General features: G+C 35.9%; 1 protein-coding gene across 2 annotated transcripts in view; it reads left to right on the forward strand.

Moving 5' to 3' along the window:
• The window catches only part of smpd3 (sphingomyelin phosphodiesterase 3), a 43,052-nt gene extending 24,513 nt beyond the window's left edge, over positions 1-18,539 (forward strand). For both annotated transcript variants that reach the window (XM_079860124.1, XM_079860125.1), the window contains exons 3-8: positions 5,407-5,482; positions 9,116-9,277; positions 10,356-10,445; positions 13,494-13,557; positions 13,639-13,801; positions 15,817-18,539. In XM_079860124.1, coding sequence (XP_079716250.1) covers positions 5,407-5,482; positions 9,116-9,277; positions 10,356-10,445; positions 13,494-13,557; positions 13,639-13,801; positions 15,817-15,918 — 657 coding nt within the window. In that variant the 3' untranslated portion in view covers positions 15,919-18,539. The remainder of the gene's footprint in view (positions 1-5,406; positions 5,483-9,115; positions 9,278-10,355; positions 10,446-13,493; positions 13,558-13,638; positions 13,802-15,816) is intronic.
• The last annotated feature ends 1,210 nt before the right edge of the window (positions 18,540-19,749 follow it).

Genomic DNA, 19,749 nt, shown 5'->3' on the forward strand with positions numbered 1-19,749 from the left:
ATAGGCCTAAGCAACATAGGTTTAATGTGAACTTTAGCCCTGTAACTATTTAAATTCATAGAAGGTAACAAACATAATGGATATGTTTTAGTGAACTTTGAATAACACATTTTTCTGAATTATGATGCGTAAAAATCAATAAAAACCCACAGCCAATCAGAACAGCGTGTGGGTGGACCAGAGTAATCTTGACAGCAATCGCAAGAAAATGGATAAGTAGGCTACATAATCAAATTCACAAATATAAACATTTAAACATTATTCAAATACATAGGCTACTGAGTTACTAAAACAATCTTTGTCAAATAATACACTTGTTTGTCCACAGTTTGAACGTTCTTGTTTCATTTCAAGATCTGAGGTGAATTATCCATTGTTGCTTTTACAGCTACAAAGCTGGAGCACTAAATGATATTCAGTCACATTACATGCTTTTAACATTAAATAAAGCACATAACAGTACCTGAGATTATCATTACCACACTTTGTGTTTGTTGTTCCAGCGCGACGTCGCAGAAAAATAGAAACCATTTCTAAAACGTGTCGCGTGTCGCCGTCACGGCTGGTTAGGACAAAAACTCTGATTAACATGGAAAAGATACCTTTTATCGCGCGTCACGGCGTCGCGTGTAGTTAGGATACGGTGTAATGTTGATATTTGCTGACGCTTGCAAGTTGTGTTGTTGCATGCTTGGCATGTGTGAACCTGTGTCTGTAGTTTTGCATGATATTAGCTTATATATTTTGTTTGCGTAGCGCTCATTTAGGGTGATCATGAGCACTGGCTTTTAGGGTCGAGATATCTGCCTCAGCACTGTATCCGATTCTGGCCACATTCCAGACCTGATCGCTTTTTCTGTCCAAAAGGGCAAGAGGCCAGCCGCCATTATATGTCAGACAGAGCTGCTAAATACTAACTCTGAATGTGTGTGTGAGAGAGAGCAGCCTGTTAAATATTGAGTACTGTACACAGAGAAACAGAAGGACAATGCCTTTGACCTGTACATGTACTCACTAAAGAGATTATTACTTGAATTGACGTTCAATCTTTCACGGGGGTGTAAGTTTAACCAAAGGCTTCTAGAAGTTATTGATGTACTTTAGATACTCCTCCAAGGTCTGTGAACTGAAAATTTAAAAAAACAGCAGAATTACTGTCACACTACTGAAAATTGTAGTTCGTATATGTTGCTATTTTTAGGTCATTACTCCCCAACACTGCTTTTCACCCCTGGGCATTATGTAATAAAAGTTTAGCTTTTGATAAATAAAGACAGACGAACCTCCGTCAAACAATTTGGAGAGGGGGGAGGGAACAGGGAGGGATGTGTGTGGAGTGGAGATATTAATTAAAAATGCTTCCCGTAGGAATGAGCAGCTCTTTAATTAGGGCCTTTCAGCATGTTCAGCCTTCTTATTATTATTCAAGAGCTCTCCACACTCTTAACGTCATGGGTAGAACGCTCATTTATGGTTTGCATGATCGTTAGCAAATTGGTGACGTGTGTGTTTCCATACATTCCATGCCAAAATATCACTGTTTCCAAAAATAAATAAAACACAACTGTTTTTAACATTGATAATAATAAGAAATGTTGAGCACAAAATCAGCATTAGAATGATTGGTTACACTTTATTTTACAGTACGTGTACTTACAGTGTACCTACCCAAGAAAGTACTGGTAATGTAAGGTAACTACATGGGTTAAGTTAAGGTTTAGGGGTAGGTTCAGGGCTAGTAGTTATAACCTTGTAATTGTAATTGCTATAAGAAGTACATAGTATGTACATGCCGAAGAGGACTTTAAAATAATGGGATACCGAATGATTTCTTAAGAATCATTTGACACTGCAGACTGGAGTAATGATCCTGAAAATTCAGCTTTGCATCACAGGAATAAATTGCATTTTAAAATATAGTAAAATATAAAACAGTTTTTTTAAATTGTAATAATATGTCACAATATTTCTGTTTTTACTGAATTTTTTTTATTAAAGAAATGTAGCCTTGGTGAGCATCTTAATAATAAATCTGTGAATTCTCATCCTGCTCTGTTCGAACAGACAAATTTCAGGACTTACATTGCTCTTTTGAAACGAATATTTCATGCATAAGCATTCAAAATGCAGAACTATCCAGTCCACCCAGAACATTTATGGAATCTATGTTGCAAAATAAATCATAACAGAGGTCGTTTAAATATAGCCTACATAAAACCATTCTTACACAAGTTGTTGTTTAGTTCAATGGGATAATTATGTATGAATGGATTTATGAGTGATATACTCGTGAATTTGTTCTGCTTGTGTTTCATGAATGAGGCCAAGAAAGGATGTAAAATGTTTGAATAATACTTAATTACTGTTTTCAGTGCAAGACAATTTGACTGCTATTATAAATTGTGTTCAGGAGGAAAAATTAAAATGCTGAAGGATTGCAAAATTGTCCCATTAAAACTTGAAGATTGTACAGCAATCAGTGCCGCCTTTCAGCGGTAAAAGACCGTGACCCGCTGCTCCTGCTGTGGTCAGCTCTATTTGCAATGCTTTGTTAGTGTAAAGTACTAGCCGTCTTCAGCTTTAGTCATGTCATTGCTGTGTGTGTTATCAGCTCAGCATTCAAGCTGCCAGCAGGAGTGGATTAGAAGAACGGGAGGAAGTTCATTAGCCAGCCTCTCTGTGTGTGTGTGTGTGTGTGTGTGTGCTGGACTTAGCCAGCTGACTGTTTCTCCTTTGGGCAAATAAACTTTAACCTTATAAGAGATCCCACAAGTGGCAGACACATTCCAATTAGCACACTGCTCATTAACACTTATTTGCATGTATGCACACTCAATCAAAACACATAACCTTACATGGACTTTAGCTCAGATAAAACATTGTGCAAGGTCACAATACTCTTGCACACACATAAGGCACTAGATTTGTCACAATAGCAACATTTCAGTATCTAACACCAATACCAGTGAAATTTGAATATCAATTTCAATACCACAGAAAAACAAATATGCTGTCAAACACATTCCTTAATTTTACTTATACAATTTATTTTATATGTATTTTTTATATATATATATATATTATTAACATAATAAACTATGGCAAGTCTAATCCTAATTTACAGCTATGCTATTTTTGACATAAATTTAAGGTTTATGTATTTGAATTGCATATAAAATTTCCATCCATTTAGATGACACAGTTAACATAAACAACATGATCATCTTAATGTGATGCATATTTGTCAGTCATAATTAAAAGAAATGTTTAAAATTCCTGCACTTAAAAAACAGCATAGTTTTAAAGTATTGGCATCTTTTTAATTTTATTTAAATATTCATATTTTCAAAATGCATTTATTCAAATTGTTTGGATTCAACCAACATAAATATGTGCATTGTGAAAACAATTACATTTATTCATTTGAAAATGATATGTGGCTAGCCGTGCAATATTCAATTAGTTCAAATGTATAAGAAACCAATTGTATTTATTGATGATAAATATATAAACCTGTTTTTTTTTTTGTACATTTAAAACACATTCAGTTTATTAGTGAATGTGTCTTCAAAAGTCTTACCTTTTTCTTACCCGTTTCATTTATGTATGACTGACAAATATGCAACACATAAAGTTTATAACTGTGTAATCCAAACTGTAATTGTAATTTAGTTAAAATTAGGCAAAAAAGTATTTTTTCATCTAATTGTTGGTGCTAACGATACTGTATTTTTTATTTTTTATTTTATTCCCCATAGACACAAAACATTTTTAGCCCTTTGGGTTTCCTGCCTCCTCTAGTCTGTCACTGCAAACACACACACTTAGCCAAGCATGGATAAACATTTGAAATATTCATACGCAAGGACTCAGAAAGAGAAAGAGAGGCCATGAAGCTATGGAAGCCAATGAAGCTGAGTGAGGAAAAAGCAAGCAATGAAGTGAAGGAGTGCTAGCCCTGTTTGATCCAATGCAATGATCTCATGGTATAGAGACCACATGGTCAGAATCTCATTATTGTAATTAAATCTACAAATCACCTCTAAAGAACAATGACATTTATTATCAACCACTGCTGAAATGTAGAACTTGCACTCTGTGGAGGGCTTCAGTACTTGGAAAGTCCAGCCGTTCTGTAGCTCTCAGCATTTTGAATTGGAGTCTTTGCTGGGAATAAGCCAATGTAAGTCATTAAATGATTTACATTGAATGGGCTGTCTGGATGAAAAGAGGACAGAGAGATGGCAGAATGAACAAACAGACTCACACAAACAAACATGCATGCTAATTTCCCTACTTTACTTTTGCTGTCATTTAATGCTCACCTACAGTTATAAAATAAAAATAAAATAAAAACAACTGTTACATTTAATCTTTAGATGTCCATTTTTCATACTGCGCATTATAATGGCGTGATGCCTAAATTCACTTATAGCATTTAAACCAATTGATTTTTGTATTTACTTATTACAATTTATTTATACAGTTGTGCTCAAAAGTTTACACACCCCTTGCAGAATCATAGTCCACAAGACAAAATAATAGTTGAATTTATAAAAAATTACCCCATTCAAAAATGTACCCATACCTTTGATTCTTAACTGATGACTGTTTTTATGTTTAGTGATGGTTGTTCACGAGTCTCTTGTTTGTCCTGAGCAGTTAATTCCTCTAGGTCCTGCACAATCTTTGGTTCTCCAGCATTTTTGCATAGTTGAACCCTTTCCAGCAGTATGATTTTGTAATCCATCTTTTCACACTGAGGAGAAATGAAGGACTCATACACAACTTTTACAAAAGCTGAAAACATTCACTGATGCTCAAGAAGGAAATACGATGCATTAAGAGCTGGGGGTGTAAACGTTTTGAATTGGATGATCAGGGTAAATTGTACTTTTTTGTCTTCTTCGAAACGTGTAAGTATTTTCTGTAGCTTCTAAGTCTTACAGATTCTGCAAGGGGTACGTAAACTTTTGAGCACATACCGTGTACATAGTACATAGGAACAGAGCTTAGATGTGTGTGCAAAAAAACACAATCCAAAATGGTAAGTGCTGTCATTGCAGAATTTTAGGACTCTCAACATTCAGTATTTCAATATTCAATATTTAGTTTGTCAGCTCACTAATGTGCTGATATTACGCATGAACCAGAAAAGAAAAACAAGGTGAAATTGTGGAATTTGGTGCATCTGGATAAAATGATGATGCTCTGACTTTTACCTTTTAACATGGACCCCAGACATCTGAGAGAGTTATGACAGAAGAAGCTGATCGAGAGAGAGTGTAACACCGCTCAGGGGTGTTTGACAGCACTTCATAACTGATTTTGCATTTCAATAACACGTTTGATGTGGCAAAGTTCTCACTCTTCAATCTCTTTTGTCCTCCTGCTCTATTCTCTCAGGTGCAGGTTGGAAGCTCTGCTCAGGAACAACGGGTTGTTGGATATATCACTTGTACTCATCTGCATGCTATTGAAGGTAGGTGTCTACACATACACAGAGGGATTCAAGTCGCATCATAGTGACTTAAAGGTGCAGTAAGCAATTTCTGAGAAAAACTGTCGACCCAAACAAGCACAACCCTCCCTTCATTGCTCCGCCCCCAAAATGTGCGAAGAGTGGATGTTTCTTTATCATAGCTGATGCGAAGATGACGAACAACAAGGAAGAACAAGAAATGAACAAAGTACACAATAGGACTGTAGATACAAGCAAGAGTTGGTTGATATAAGTATTATATTACAAAAATTATATCTATAGTATTGAATTGTTAAATCTGTAATTATTATTATTAGCCTACTATTAATGTTGTTTTATTAATTTCATTTTAATAAATGATTTCACCTCAAATCAAGTTCTTAAATTAAGCTAATTATACATTTAAAAAGTTGTTAATTAGTGTCGTTATGAAGCTAATTTTTGTAGTCAAGACTACAAGGTTCCCACAATGTCGGTTTTTCAGGTTTTAGACACTCTAAACCCCAGTGGAGTTGTGGTACTCCGACTAGAGCGCTGATGCTGAGTGATCCTGACAGGTTTGTCCCGATCCTACTGCTCGTTTGCCACACATCTGAGTAGATTTCCACACAGAGCAGGGAAACGGTTGTGTGTATGTGTGCGGTTTTGTGCGAACCGTAAAAAAGAACGAGTCTTCTCTGCTTTATCTCAGTAGCTCGTGTCATGCACACATACCCGAATCGGCACTTCACATGCAGGGCCTATGACATCACTGCATGTTGACCCCTGTTCTCCGCTCCGATTAATCAACGTGTCCCGCTCGCCCACAGGGTCCCGGTTCCCATGACAACGGGCTCTCGCCGTTCCTGGCATCAGCCCTATTTAAAGCTCACGGTCTCTAGCGCTCATTTTTTACGAAGACATTCTCTTGCTATTCCGGGATCCACCCACGCCTCCGTGTGTCTGCCACCCTTTCTATTTATAGAACAGGGGCTATTTCAGGAGGAAAAATGAAACATGAGGGAATGAGGCAAGAAACGGGGAAGAAAGCAAGAGAAACCTGATTATACTGGAGATGATGCTGGACAGGGACTTCAGTTATTAGAGGAGGCAGAGCATCTCTGGTTATTCTCAATCGCTTGTTTTCCTCTGTCAAACTGTGTGTGTGTGTGTGTGTGTGTGTTATAGACTTTGACAGTGCAGAGGCGGATTTAAGTTATTCTCCTGATGTACACACGAGGTTACTTGCCTTGAAAATACTGAAATGTGGTTTCTTTTGCAGTTTTGAGATTTCAAGCAGCCTAGAAGGAAATGTTATGGCTCAGTGGCTGCTCTTATGTATAATGGATTTCTAAATTGTTTAATTTAAGTATCACCTACTGTATGTCTCAAATATCTTACATTTTCAGACAGAACTAAAAAAAATTTGTAAAAAGAACAAGTTCCAATCCTGAAAATTCAACTTTCAGCTAAAACAGAAAGTCATAATATTAAAAATATGACAGCATTTTTCGTCTAATAAATGCAGCTTTGGTGTGATTTCTTTCACAAACATAAAAATTGGTAGTGCTTTAGATTACAGCCCACAAAGTACTGCGTAAGTAAAACAAATTTATGGTGTAGACTATCGCTTGAAATTGAAGTTCATGAGGGGAAAGCAAGGGAGTCGGGAGGAGTGCCCTCTGGTGGAGATCATGGGCACTCCAGCTGGTGGAAGGAACAGAGAACAAGCACCATTTTAATTTACAGACTGCAGATGTCACACTTGCCATGTAACTACATGGAACAATAGGGTAAACAAGCACCACTTACCCTGTAACAACATGGAACGAGAGTATATTTCCCCAGTATTAAAAAAAAAAAGTTGCAATAGTTTTTGTTTTGCTTGCCTTGAAATACTATGTTGCCAACTGTTCCGTATTAGCCGGGACGTCCCTTATATTGGACCTAATTGATTTGATTCTAATTGATTTGAACTGATCCCATACGTGACCTCCCCTGTCCCATTTATTGACTGCTACACTTACCTAACGACTGACAGATACAACAGCAGCAGTGCTGATCACGACACTTGAGAATGATCACCGACACCGAAACCTGTCATCATCCAATCACATCCCCACGCTAACGGCAAATAACTTTCACTTGCTGCGTCTCACTTCGAAGGCTGCATACGTCATCGAGGCGGTCTCATTTAAGAAAAGTAACCAAGCTAAGCAGGGTTGAGCCTGGTCAGTGTCTGGATGGGAAAACCCTGTGGTCTGTGTGTGTCCTGACGTCCCAGTAAAGTGACTGGGACACTTTACTGTAAGAAGCATCGTCCTTCGGATGAGACGTTGAACCAAGGTCTTGACTCTGTGGTCATCCCATGGTACTTCTCATGAAGAAATTGCAGTATTTTACACTTCACGAGGAATAAGTGAATTTACTTTTCTTAAATTAGACATCCTTGATGACGTATGCAGCCTTCATATGCTTTTATGTATAAGAGCCTTTTAAACACAAACTTAACTGCATACACTGTGTGGTAGCCTATAGTACAATATTCTGAGTGTATTTTTCTATAGTATAAAGAAACACAATTGTCCCCTATTTTTCTTTTCTGAAGTTGGCAACCCTATGAAACATGGAACTAATGAAACAAACTAAAACAGCTGCACTTTTGATATATAAAACAAGATTTCTAAATGCACTGATATGTACCCCATAATAATAAAAAAAAAGCCTAGGCTGAATGTATTGGTACACTATTATTACAAAAAGATATGCAGTGTAAGTTCTTGCTAAATTGCTCCCAGACGTAACATTGTTGCCTATCATAACAGTAGAATAAGTACCCCTTAGTTCTAAAATACTTATAGTATTAATAATTTGTTGAATTTCCTGGTTGTGCCCCAAACATTATATATTGTTCCCTTAAACGTACATGTATGTATATTATATGTACACTATAATTACCAAATTTTGCGTTGTAAATTCGTTTTACTTACGCTGTACTTTGTGGGCTGTAATCTAAAGCATTACCAAAAAATTTTACCGACTGCAAACTTTTGAACATTGCAACATTGTACATTGCAAGTAAACAAAATAATACACTATATAAAAACAGAATGCTTTGATTGGCCAATCAGAATCAAGTAATCAAGTAAACATTTGGTAACACTAGAGGTGCAGAAATTACACACTACACCTTTAAGAGATTTCTTTAAAGGTTATTTTTCTGCACCAAAGCACACACACTTCAGCTACTGTTTGAGGTTTGCAATTAAATTGCTGTTCTTTCTCTCTTCTACACTTGCCACTGCCAGCTCCACCAAAGCAGAGGGGAGATGTTGCAGACATCTCTTTTTCTATGCTTCACTGCTCTCTCGCACTCTTCTTGGCTCTGTTTTCCCACCCCGGCCTCATTAAATCGCTACATCTGCCATAACTGCCCCAGAACGAGTCGTGAAAATGTGATAAACTGAAGGCACCTCAGTGCGACGCTATTTCATTGTATTACACCCAAATCAAATGAGTTGTTTTGCACAATGCGATCCGTGCACTTTTTATTGAATAAAACCCTCCGTAAAATGAAATTTGTGATCTTGTGAACTAAATGAGATTTTAGTTGTTGGTAGGTATTGTTTGTGTAAATCTGTCTTCCTCTCTCAGGTGATGCATCTGTGCGCTGCGAGCAGTTGGACATGCTGCTGGAGTGGGGCGCTGAGTTTAGGAGGAACACCTTGGCTCCCACGGACGAGGAGAAGGTTCTGGAAGATCAGGTGGCCTTTGACGTCATCCTCGGAGACCTCAACTTTGACAACTGCTCTTCGGGTACCAGCATTTTCTTCGTTAAAAACATCTGGGGTTTTAATACCAAAGCAATAAGCAGGCCACGTGGAATCTGCAGATTTAGGATATAAAGAAATGCCCTTCAGGTGTTTATTTATTTATTTATTTTGGGCAAAATGTATTATACCTTTGGCTACTAGTAATAAATGTATATAACAGCTGGGTTTAACATGTCTTAAAACATGGCTATTACAACAATCCCAATTTGACTCAATTGGTTCATTTTCTTTTGTAAAACTCATTATAAGAAAATACAATAATATTCAAAAAAGTTATATTATCATTATATTTTTATTAATAATTACTATCAATAATGATGATAATAATAATAATTATTAAGATTAATATATATTAGTAGTAGTAGTTGAATTAGTAATATCTCATAGTGATAATAATAATACTTCCTATTGTTTTTATTAATATTGTTATTGTTTAAAGAAATTACAAAATGTGAAAGAAACTTAGCAGAAGAATTGTTTAATATTATTATTATCATTATTATTATTATTGCAACATTTTTCCAAGTGTTTCACCATTTTATTATTACTTTTAATAATAATAATAATAATAAATATTAATAATAATTAGAATTGCTTTTGTTTTTATTATTGGTGTTATTATATAAAAAAAATACAAATTACAAAATGTGAAAGAAACTTGGCAGAAGAATTATTATTGCAAAAAACAGTTCTCCCAAGGTTTTCACAATTAATTTTTTTATAACTTTTAATAAAAAAAATAAAAAAAGATTTTAATCTTTCACATTTCTTGTTTTTACATCATATTTACAGCCAGAACTATGCACTTAACAATAATAATTATAATAAAAGAACAATAATATATAATATTTATAATAATAATATAAATGTTTCATTTTTCTAATGTATGTTGTAAAATTGCTTTGAATATTAAATATATTTTTTACTTAAAAAAATGGAAGGAGGTGACCAACATTGAACTATCTTGTTGTGTATGACCAGAAGGAGGCAATGTAACCCTTTCTAAAACTCTTTCTGTCTCACAATTGATTTTTTTTTTTTTTTTTTTTTTTGTCATTCAGAGGATAAACTGGAACAACAGCATTCCCTCTTCAATCATTATAAAGACCCCTGTCGTCTTGGTCCTGGAGAGGACAAACCGTGGGCCTTAGGTGAGTTCAGTAAAAAGGCTTAACATTTTTTACAGGCAATGCCACAAAAGCTTGGAAGTTGTGGGTTAGTGGGTAGAGATCTGCACTTGTGGTTGACCAATATGGGTTTTTCAAGAACTGCATGCAAAATGCCACATCTAGACAGTAGAGTGCTGATATAATATATATATAATCCAGATATATATCTATTTATCATATATACAGTATATTACAGAAGATTAGTTGATACAAAAACATTCATGTACATGTTATGTCAACATCAAGATTTTAATGTTTAGGGAAAAAGTGTATATATATGTAAGGGTATATATGAATACAATTATATATTTTGTCTTCTTATTAAATAGTTCATTTATTTGTCTATATTTTTTACAAATATTTGATATTTTTATTAAATATTTAATAGATAACCTTTTCCAAAATGATCTAAAATAGTATGGTAACCATCTTTTTTCCCCCACAAATGTCTCAATCTGGTGAGATTTTAGAGTTGCCTCCGTGTCAGAGCTAAATTAGATGTCACACGCCTGTGCTCACCGCGCCGTACGCAGATGGTGCACTAGATGAGCTGGCAGGAGACCACAGTAGAGAAGTTCTTGCCCAGCCCCACTTCTGAAATAGATCTAACGGAGTGCAGGCCTTTAATGACACTTCTGATTTTAGTGGGCGCCATTAGTGGGCGTGATCCACTTTTCTTTATAGCACACCCTGTTTTTTCTCTCCTCTGAGGTTCAAGGCCTGGTGAGAGTACGAAGATTGACACTCTATCTGTAAAAAATGTAATGGAAAGACGACAATTTTGTTACTAACCTCAAGAACAGGGGTTCTCAACCTTAATTTGTCCACAACCCATTTATTTTGGTTCCAGAATTCTCGCATCCCACACAATTCGGTATATATAATATAGAAAATATTATACCAAAATGTGATTTATTTCATAATGTGATTTCCCCCCCACTTTCAATTCTTTTACTTAAATGAAAGGTTAGATTTTTGCCAATTTTTTTAATGAAAGATCAAAAGGATAAATGATGCAGATTTATTTTTTACAGCCATTTTTGATCATATTTACCAGGGGTATGATTAATTCTGAGCACGATATATATTTATATATTAGGGCTTTCAAAAGATTAATCGCGATTAATCGCATCCAAAATAAAAGTTTGTGTTTACATAATATATGTGTGTGTACTGTGTATAATTATTTTGTATATATAAAAATACACACACATGCATGTATATATTTAAGAAATATTTGCATACATATACTGTATATATTTATATATAATTTATATTATATATAAATATATTTGTTTTATATATAAATTACACATTTTTCTTAAATATATACAAGCATGTGTGTGTATTGATATATACAAAATAATTATACACAGTACACACACATATATTATGTAAACAAAAACTTTTATTTTGGATGCGATTAATCGCGATTAATCTTTTGACAGCCCTAATATATATATATGTATACATATTGGGTGTAACAATATCTCGCGTCACAATATATCGTAATACAAAAACGCACCAATATGTATTGTGTATTGTGGATAGTGACAATCTGTATTGTGTATAGTTCACCCACAATTTAAATTACTAGTGCAAAGTACCCGTGCAAAATCTGTTTTTGTGTGTGTTTTTAGTAATTGTTGGTTTGGTGTGTTTGAGTGCTCATTGTTACAATTACACAGCAAAAGTTCAGTGACATTTTTATTTGTGCATGGTAGAAAGCAAATACTGATATTGACATAATGACATATAATAAATATGGAAAACTGAACTACACGATTGAGGGAGCAGGCTACACAGTGAACTCAGAGAAAACGCTACGCTTGAGCAAACAGTTTGTGAATAGGCTGCTACAAATGATGGCCGTGAATAAAATATAATATTCAGAAGTAAACAGTGTAGCTGACTTAATGTTTAGCTGACAGAGTGTTTATGTCAGAATGTTTATTTTTAAACCACAACCTTCTAAGTGCTTCTTTTACCAATATATTTAATGATATATTTTGCATTTCTAATCCAAACAACGTCAAACTTGACACTGCACTTACTCTTGCCCGTAGCGAGACACCTGTCAAGTTTGAAATCTATCGGACTAACGGTTCGAGAGATATGCGAATAACAGACAGACAGACAGACGTTTCTGTAATTTATAGATTGTGTGAGAAAAAATTCAAGTTTACAGAGTTTTGTCAGTACTACATTAAACTACTATATGTAATGTTGAGTATAATAATGCAATGGGGGAATATTTGTGGGTCCTGATAATGCCAAATGTCTTATGTTACCAGTAAAAAGTGGTCATATTATTTTAAATATATCTAGTCAGTGACTGAGTTCAAGCATATTCTTTAAAATAATTCTGCATTCTGCTGCTTCAGAATCATGAATATTTTTTTTCTGGTGTCACCATTGTCCTGGGACTTCCCCAATGCAAAGCCTGTTCATTTCCACCCCCAATGTAATACCAAATTTAGCATTTTAATCAACAGTACATTTTTTGTTAACCTTTTACCATATGTCTTTGAGTATCGCAATAATATTGTATCGTGTGTTCAGTATTGTGATAATTATCGAATTGTGACATGAGGCATATATATATATATATATATATATATATATATATATATATATATATTGCTAAAGTAAAAAACAGTGGTCACAAAGAGCACCTTCATGGAAAGTACTGGAACTATCAATCTGGCTATGCTAGAATTAGTGAAGTATTAAGAGAGAGTAAAAAAACAGAAGAGAGAAAACGGTTGGGTGGAGATGGCCAATTAGAGTCATGTATATATGCATATCAGAACCACAGTCGTGACTCATACAGTTTTCCCTTGAGCTCATTTTAATGCTGGTGTTTCTCTGGTCCTACTCTTAAGAGACCTTGAGTGCACATAGATGTCAAATATCTGTGATCTAAGGCTCTTTTCAGTAGTCATACTCACAGGATATAAATATATAAAAAATCTATATCTCAAGGTCATATATAACCTGTTTTTGTTGCGTGTTTACCTTGTTGTACAGGTACATTGCTGGACACGGCTGGGCTATATGATGAGGAAGTCAGCTCACCAGAGAGCCTACAAAAGTAAGCTGAACACAAATATGTGTGTTTATATAGAGTATGCATTCACGGTAAACACTCAGTCATTTAGCATTTCTCTGACAGAGTGATGGAGAATGAAGAGGGGAGAAAAGAGTACTTGGTGTTCCCCGCAAGCAAGAACCATTGTCCCAGCCAGAAGGGGCGCAAAATCCCCCTGAAGGGCAATGGCAGGAGAATCGATTACATTCTTTATAAAGAGGAAGGCTTGCAACCGGACTGGAAAGTGGTGAGTTATGATTAATTAACCTACTTCCCTTTTCACTTGCATTATGCAAATAATGTCGCAGTGAATACAAAAAACATGGGACTGCACATGGGAAGTCAATAAACAAAATGGCAATACCAAATTGTTGAGTAGCATGTCCATGGTGGTGTACTGCACATGTACTTTGCGTAATCTTTTCTTCTATGAATAAAATAACCAGAATACATTTGCTAAAATGTGTACTAAACAACAGAACTCACTGCATTGGGTATCATATCCCACAATGCAATACACTAGAGGTGTATCAGTTCTCTGTACAAAATTTAATCACACACTTGCACCACGGTTAATCTCAAATCTGCATCGTCACAAAAGCACAGGTTGAAGATCCAAAAGCAGCTTTTATTCAGTCGTAATCCATGAACAGGCACAGGGTCAAAAACACGGACTAACAATCCAAACATAAAACAAGGTCCAAGAAACACAGGCAAACAAGGTAATCCAAAGAACAGGCAAAAGATCAAATCCATGAAACCGGAAACCAGGATAGAACATGCAGAATTGCAGTAACACAAACAAGACTTTGCAACGAATGAGTGGAAACAGAGCATATAAGTTATAACTTATAAAGGCAGAGCAAAAGAGCTAGGTAATTACACATAACTGACACACATAATGAGTCAGGCAATGCATACTGGGAAATGGAGTTCAGGATGAGGTAGCAAAGGAGACGGAAGGAGTGCCCTCTGGTGGCAATCATGGGCACTCCAGCTGGCGGATTGTGTCAAAAACGTTAACTGCATGCAACTGGACGCTGCATTAAAGGGATACTCCACTTTTTTTGGAAATAGGCTCATTTTACAACTCCCCCAGAGTTAAACAGTTGAGTTTTACCATTTCGAACTCCAGGTCTGGCAGTACCATTTTTAGCATAGCTTAGCATAGATCATTGAATCGGACAAGACCATTAGCATCTCTCTCAAAAAAATGACCAAAGAGTTTCGATATTTTTCCTATTTAAAACTTGACTCTTCTGTAGTTACATCGTGTACTAAGACAGACGGAAAATGAAAAGTTGCGATTTTCTAGGCTGATATGGCTAGGAACTATACTCTCATTCCTGCGTAATAATCAAGAAACTTTGCTGCCGTACCATGGGTCCAGCAGGTGTAATGTTATGACGCAGCGCCTGAAAATAGTCCCCAGCTCGGTAGACAATAGGGTCGACTATTTCCAAAAAAAATGGAGTATCCCTTTAAATGTGTCATAAATAGGTCATACGACAGCAGTGTAGCTGATTATATTCGTAATGGAATATTGGCAGACTCCCAAATTGTTTACTTCTCAGTGTTGTTATTGTTAACTAAAATTACATTTATTACAAATAATTTCTGTTAACTGAAATAAAGAAAGAAAAAAAAAATTGTAAGAGAAACTTAAATGAAATGTTGCCCTGGCAACTTACTGTTTGAGTTAAAGTTGAAGCAAATGCACTACTGGTATTTACTAAAATTGTGATCGAAATTAAAATCAGAATGAAGCTAAATAGAAAAATGAAATAAATAAAAATGGCAAAAGCTATTTTTTAGGCAGTGTTTGGAACACTGGAAATGGAAGGTCTAGTTAAGAGCTTTGCATTGTGTGATATTGTATTTTACATTTACATTATTATTAAGTGTGCTTTGTATAGCTACTACACATTTTGGCAAATCTACTCAAACAGATATTATGCATGCAGAATTTTGCCTACTGTGCACAGTATATGCAGAAATAGTAAGAGTAGTATTTTACTTCACTTAATTGGTGCATAACTACTCTACAGTATTCATGTCAGACAGTCAACTAATATGTTTTATTACACTTAACTCTGTGGTGCCATCCCATGGAGCAGTGTTGGAATAGCATTCAAAAAGATAAATAGTATCTGACACATCTGTTCCAATTCAAATATTCACAGACATAAATTGCTATATGGTATATATATTTTTGCTGTTATTTTAATAGTTATTAATGACTTGATCTATTACCCTTTACAGGATATAGAGGAGTTGAGCTTCATCACTCAACTTGCTGGATTGACTGACCACCTCTCAGTGGCTGCAAGATTGGTTGTGTCAACTGGAGAAGAGGAGACTTAGGACCCGGCCATAATTCAAAAAAAGAAAATCAATGCCAAGGAGAGAGAGGGGAGAGGCAAAGAGAGAGCGAGAGAAGTGAGTGAAAGGAAAAAACAGCAGGAGGAGACATTCGTCAAGCTTCCTGACAGATGAGGGCAGGGTGATTGAGAGGGTTGATAAGTCGTAAAAAACACGATGGATGACATAGATGGAGAGCATAGACGAGAGAGGGGGGTGAAAGAAAGGCGAAAACCACCAATCAGCTGAAAGCAGCGTGCAGGTGTGTGATTTTCTGGACCGTGGTTTTCCATCCACCCCTGGACTCTCCATGTTTACATCTGAACTGAAGAACAAAATTAAAGATTAACTTCTGAAGCTTCTCTGGGGCCCTTGATCAGGAGGCCATTTTTTGGTGCCATGACCCGGATATTCGAATGAAGGCTGTTGCATGGTACATTGACTGTTCCGGGCGTCCTTTCACACAACATGGACAAGGACATGTACGTCTGTGCGTTTAAAGTTATTCCACCGCAAGATCTGTCCTTCAGCGTTCTTCAAAAGACCTCAGCAAGTGTCTTTCTTTTCTAATGTCTTTCTAAGGTTTCTATGGCCTCATGCCATCTTTTTAGGGAGTTTATATACTGATATACAATACTGATGAAGGTAGCATTGTATGGCCTCATCTAACACTAAGTAAAATGATTAAGAACATGTTTCGTTGACCGCTGGGATACAGTGACCAAGCCCTGAAGTGATGCAGTGGTGCCATCACTGCAAACTATGGGAAAACTGAGCAATTGTTGGGGATTTAACCCAGAACTCTCGGTAGATGCATGTTTCTCAGTGCACTGCCATGTTTGTCGTGGCCTGCATGTTCGACGTGAACCCCAGACGCAATTAACACAGGCTATTTTTCACAAAAACACACAAGCCCCTCCCCTAACATTTTTCCTTCTTGCAGTATTGCTGTGGCTCCATCACAGGAGAATGGTGCTGTGAAAGGCATCACAGTGTTCACTGTTTACATATTTGAGCCAAGATTGTCGTCCCCTGCAAATGTTTACACACTTATCAGGCAACGGTACCCCAAGAACTACCCCAGGTAGACCCACCGAAGCTCGCTCTTCATGTGTTAACACAATTACTTTTCTACTCTCTAAAATTCTCTTGTTATAAGTTGTTATTATTGCTATTATTGTTATTATTATCATTATTCTTATGATTACTATGGTTCGTAGATTTGACATTGTTCATTTGCAAATGACTACATTCCCCATGATGCATGTATCTGCTTTTGCTGTGTTAGAGGTTTACAGCAACCTAGTGTAGAGCTCCACCCTGTTTTGACTGACAGACTAATTGGCCAATCAAATGCTGCGTTCCATTCAATTCTGAAAATGCAAGAGAACACCCCCGAGTTAAACAAAACATTAGATGAATGTCCAACTAAAACGTTTCAGGAAAAAATGTTCCATGAACTTTTTTTACATTACTGGAAGAACGCTTGCCAGAATGTTAGGAGAATGTTCCCTGTTAGCTAGGATATAGCACGACCATGCAAGTCCAAGTCGCAATTCGCGTTTCCCAAAAAGCATCACTAGCCAACCTTGGTCGCAAGTTCCATTGATCTCTATTGAGAACGACGGAACTTGCGATCATAGTTACTTTAGGGAAACTAAGTCTAATTCCTCAATGAATAACACTTTTAAAGTCAATTCTTTTTGGTGTATCAAAAAACATACAGTGCGATCTGAGAGGTCCAATTCCCGAATGAAAGACCCTGTTGAGAAAGTGCAACCACGGAAGTCCGGTTCTCTTTTGAGTCTATTCTTTTTAGTGAATCAAACTTATACAGCTTGCAACTAACTGTGAGATTTAAATCAGCATTACTGACGGTTGTTTATATGAGAACGTGTAGTTAAAGATACATGTTTATGAAGTTTTTTACAGCAGTTTTTATGGTGAATGAAAGATTTTATCAAGTTTTTTGTTTCTTTATAATTTTTATTGAAAGGCCATCTTTTTTAGGCCATCAAAAAAGCGGTTTTGGAAGCCAGCGATAGGAACATCCCACATCAAACTTTGAATGGAACGCAGCATTAATCTAGTCCCAATGCTCCCACCCGCCACTAATTTTAATCTTGCGTTTCATTCTTTAATCAGGACAGTGTGCCATAATAATTAACCCTTTCCAGATCCACCAGTACTAATGCTTATAAGGGAACGCAGGGTGCAATATAGGTTTACTCATGATAGTGGAACCCCTGATCATTAATCTGAGGTTAAAGTCTTCCTATATCGTATCTAAACTGACATCATTTTGCAAGGTCAGTGTTCAAGGGTCAGACAGGGAGAGCTGTAGAGATGCATGCAGTGAAATAATGAAGCTTCACAATTTCTCACTCTCATCGCTGTCCATTAAGATCTTAATGTTCTCTATATATTGGTTTTGAGAATATATACTTTTTTGTTGTTGTATTTGTTTTGTTTTTTTTATTCGAGGAATGCGGCTTACTACAAGCTTTAGGCTGGTCAGGCTCTCAAAGGGGAAAATGGAAAGGGAAAAGCTTTCTCAGTGTCAGCTCTTTATAACTGCATTTTGGTTCTGCTTTTTATTAAAAAATCCCTCTTTGATTCACAGTGTGTGTGTGTGTGTTTGTTTGATTATTCATTATAAATGTGATTTGAGGAGTTTTGTGTCACGCAAATTTCCATGAATTTCCATGAATGCATCTCTCTGTCATTAGAGTTGTAGTGTTTTTGAAAGTCTCTTCTGTTCACCAGGGCTGCATTAATTTGATAAAAAAAAAAAAAAAATACAGTAAAAACAGCAATATTGTGAAATATTACTATATAAAATAAATGTTTTCTATAATATATTTTAAAATGTATTTAATTCTTGTAATCAAAGCTGAATTTTCAGCATCATTACTCCAGTCTTCCGTGTCGCATGATCCTTCAGAAATCATTCTAAAATGCTAATTTGCTGCCCAACAAGCATATTATTATCAATGTTGAAAAAAGTTGCTTAATATTTTTGAGGAATCAGTCATTTCCGTGTGAAAAAAAATCTGTGTGTGTGTGTGTATTTTTTGATTAAACCCAAGTGCCTGTGAAAGGACATCTAGAGACAAACACTCCCTTTGAGAAAGTTTGGATTTTAATGCTTAAAAGTACATGAAACTAAAAAATGGTTTTCCATGAAAGATTTGTGATCCCACACAATAGTGTACTATACAAAACTTTCAGTCTTCACTTTCTGTATATCTAAAAAAAATTCCACAGGAAGCATGTTGAGTGCAACATTAGGAAGAACCCAACACTTCAGGAAGAACCTAACACTTCAGGAAGAACCCATTGTAACAAATTCTTCAAAAGCAGATGGTAAACAGTTGGCTTTAGAATGGTTGGGTGTGTGCACTTATGCAGGTTTTCATACAATTAAACCAATGGCCATTTATGAAATACACACATTTGGATCCAAATGTAGGCATAATGAACTTAATGTCATTATGCCAATGAGCATAATGTTAATTTACCTCACCCACCTCAACCAACAGCTAACATTTCTTACTTTAAAAAATCAAAACAATGACAAACCTAATAGATTTTAATTAGTTATGTTCATTATGTTCAGTCATTTTATTTTGTATCCAGGTCAGGGTTTCATGATTAAACATAGTGGCATTTAGTCCTTGGGCAGAAGTGCTTGGTATTTGGTCGGAGCTAGATCTCGTTTAAAAACGTCATTTGTAGGTCAGTATGGTAGACCGAAAGAGGATGTGATACTAGCTAGGGCCTTTTCTTTCTTATATGCCAAATGATCTAATTTAGTGGTTTTCAAATGGTAGA

This window comes from Squalius cephalus (genome assembly GCF_949319135.1).
Source record: "Squalius cephalus genome assembly, chromosome: 23".
Lineage (NCBI taxonomy): Eukaryota > Metazoa > Chordata > Actinopteri > Cypriniformes > Leuciscidae > Squalius > Squalius cephalus.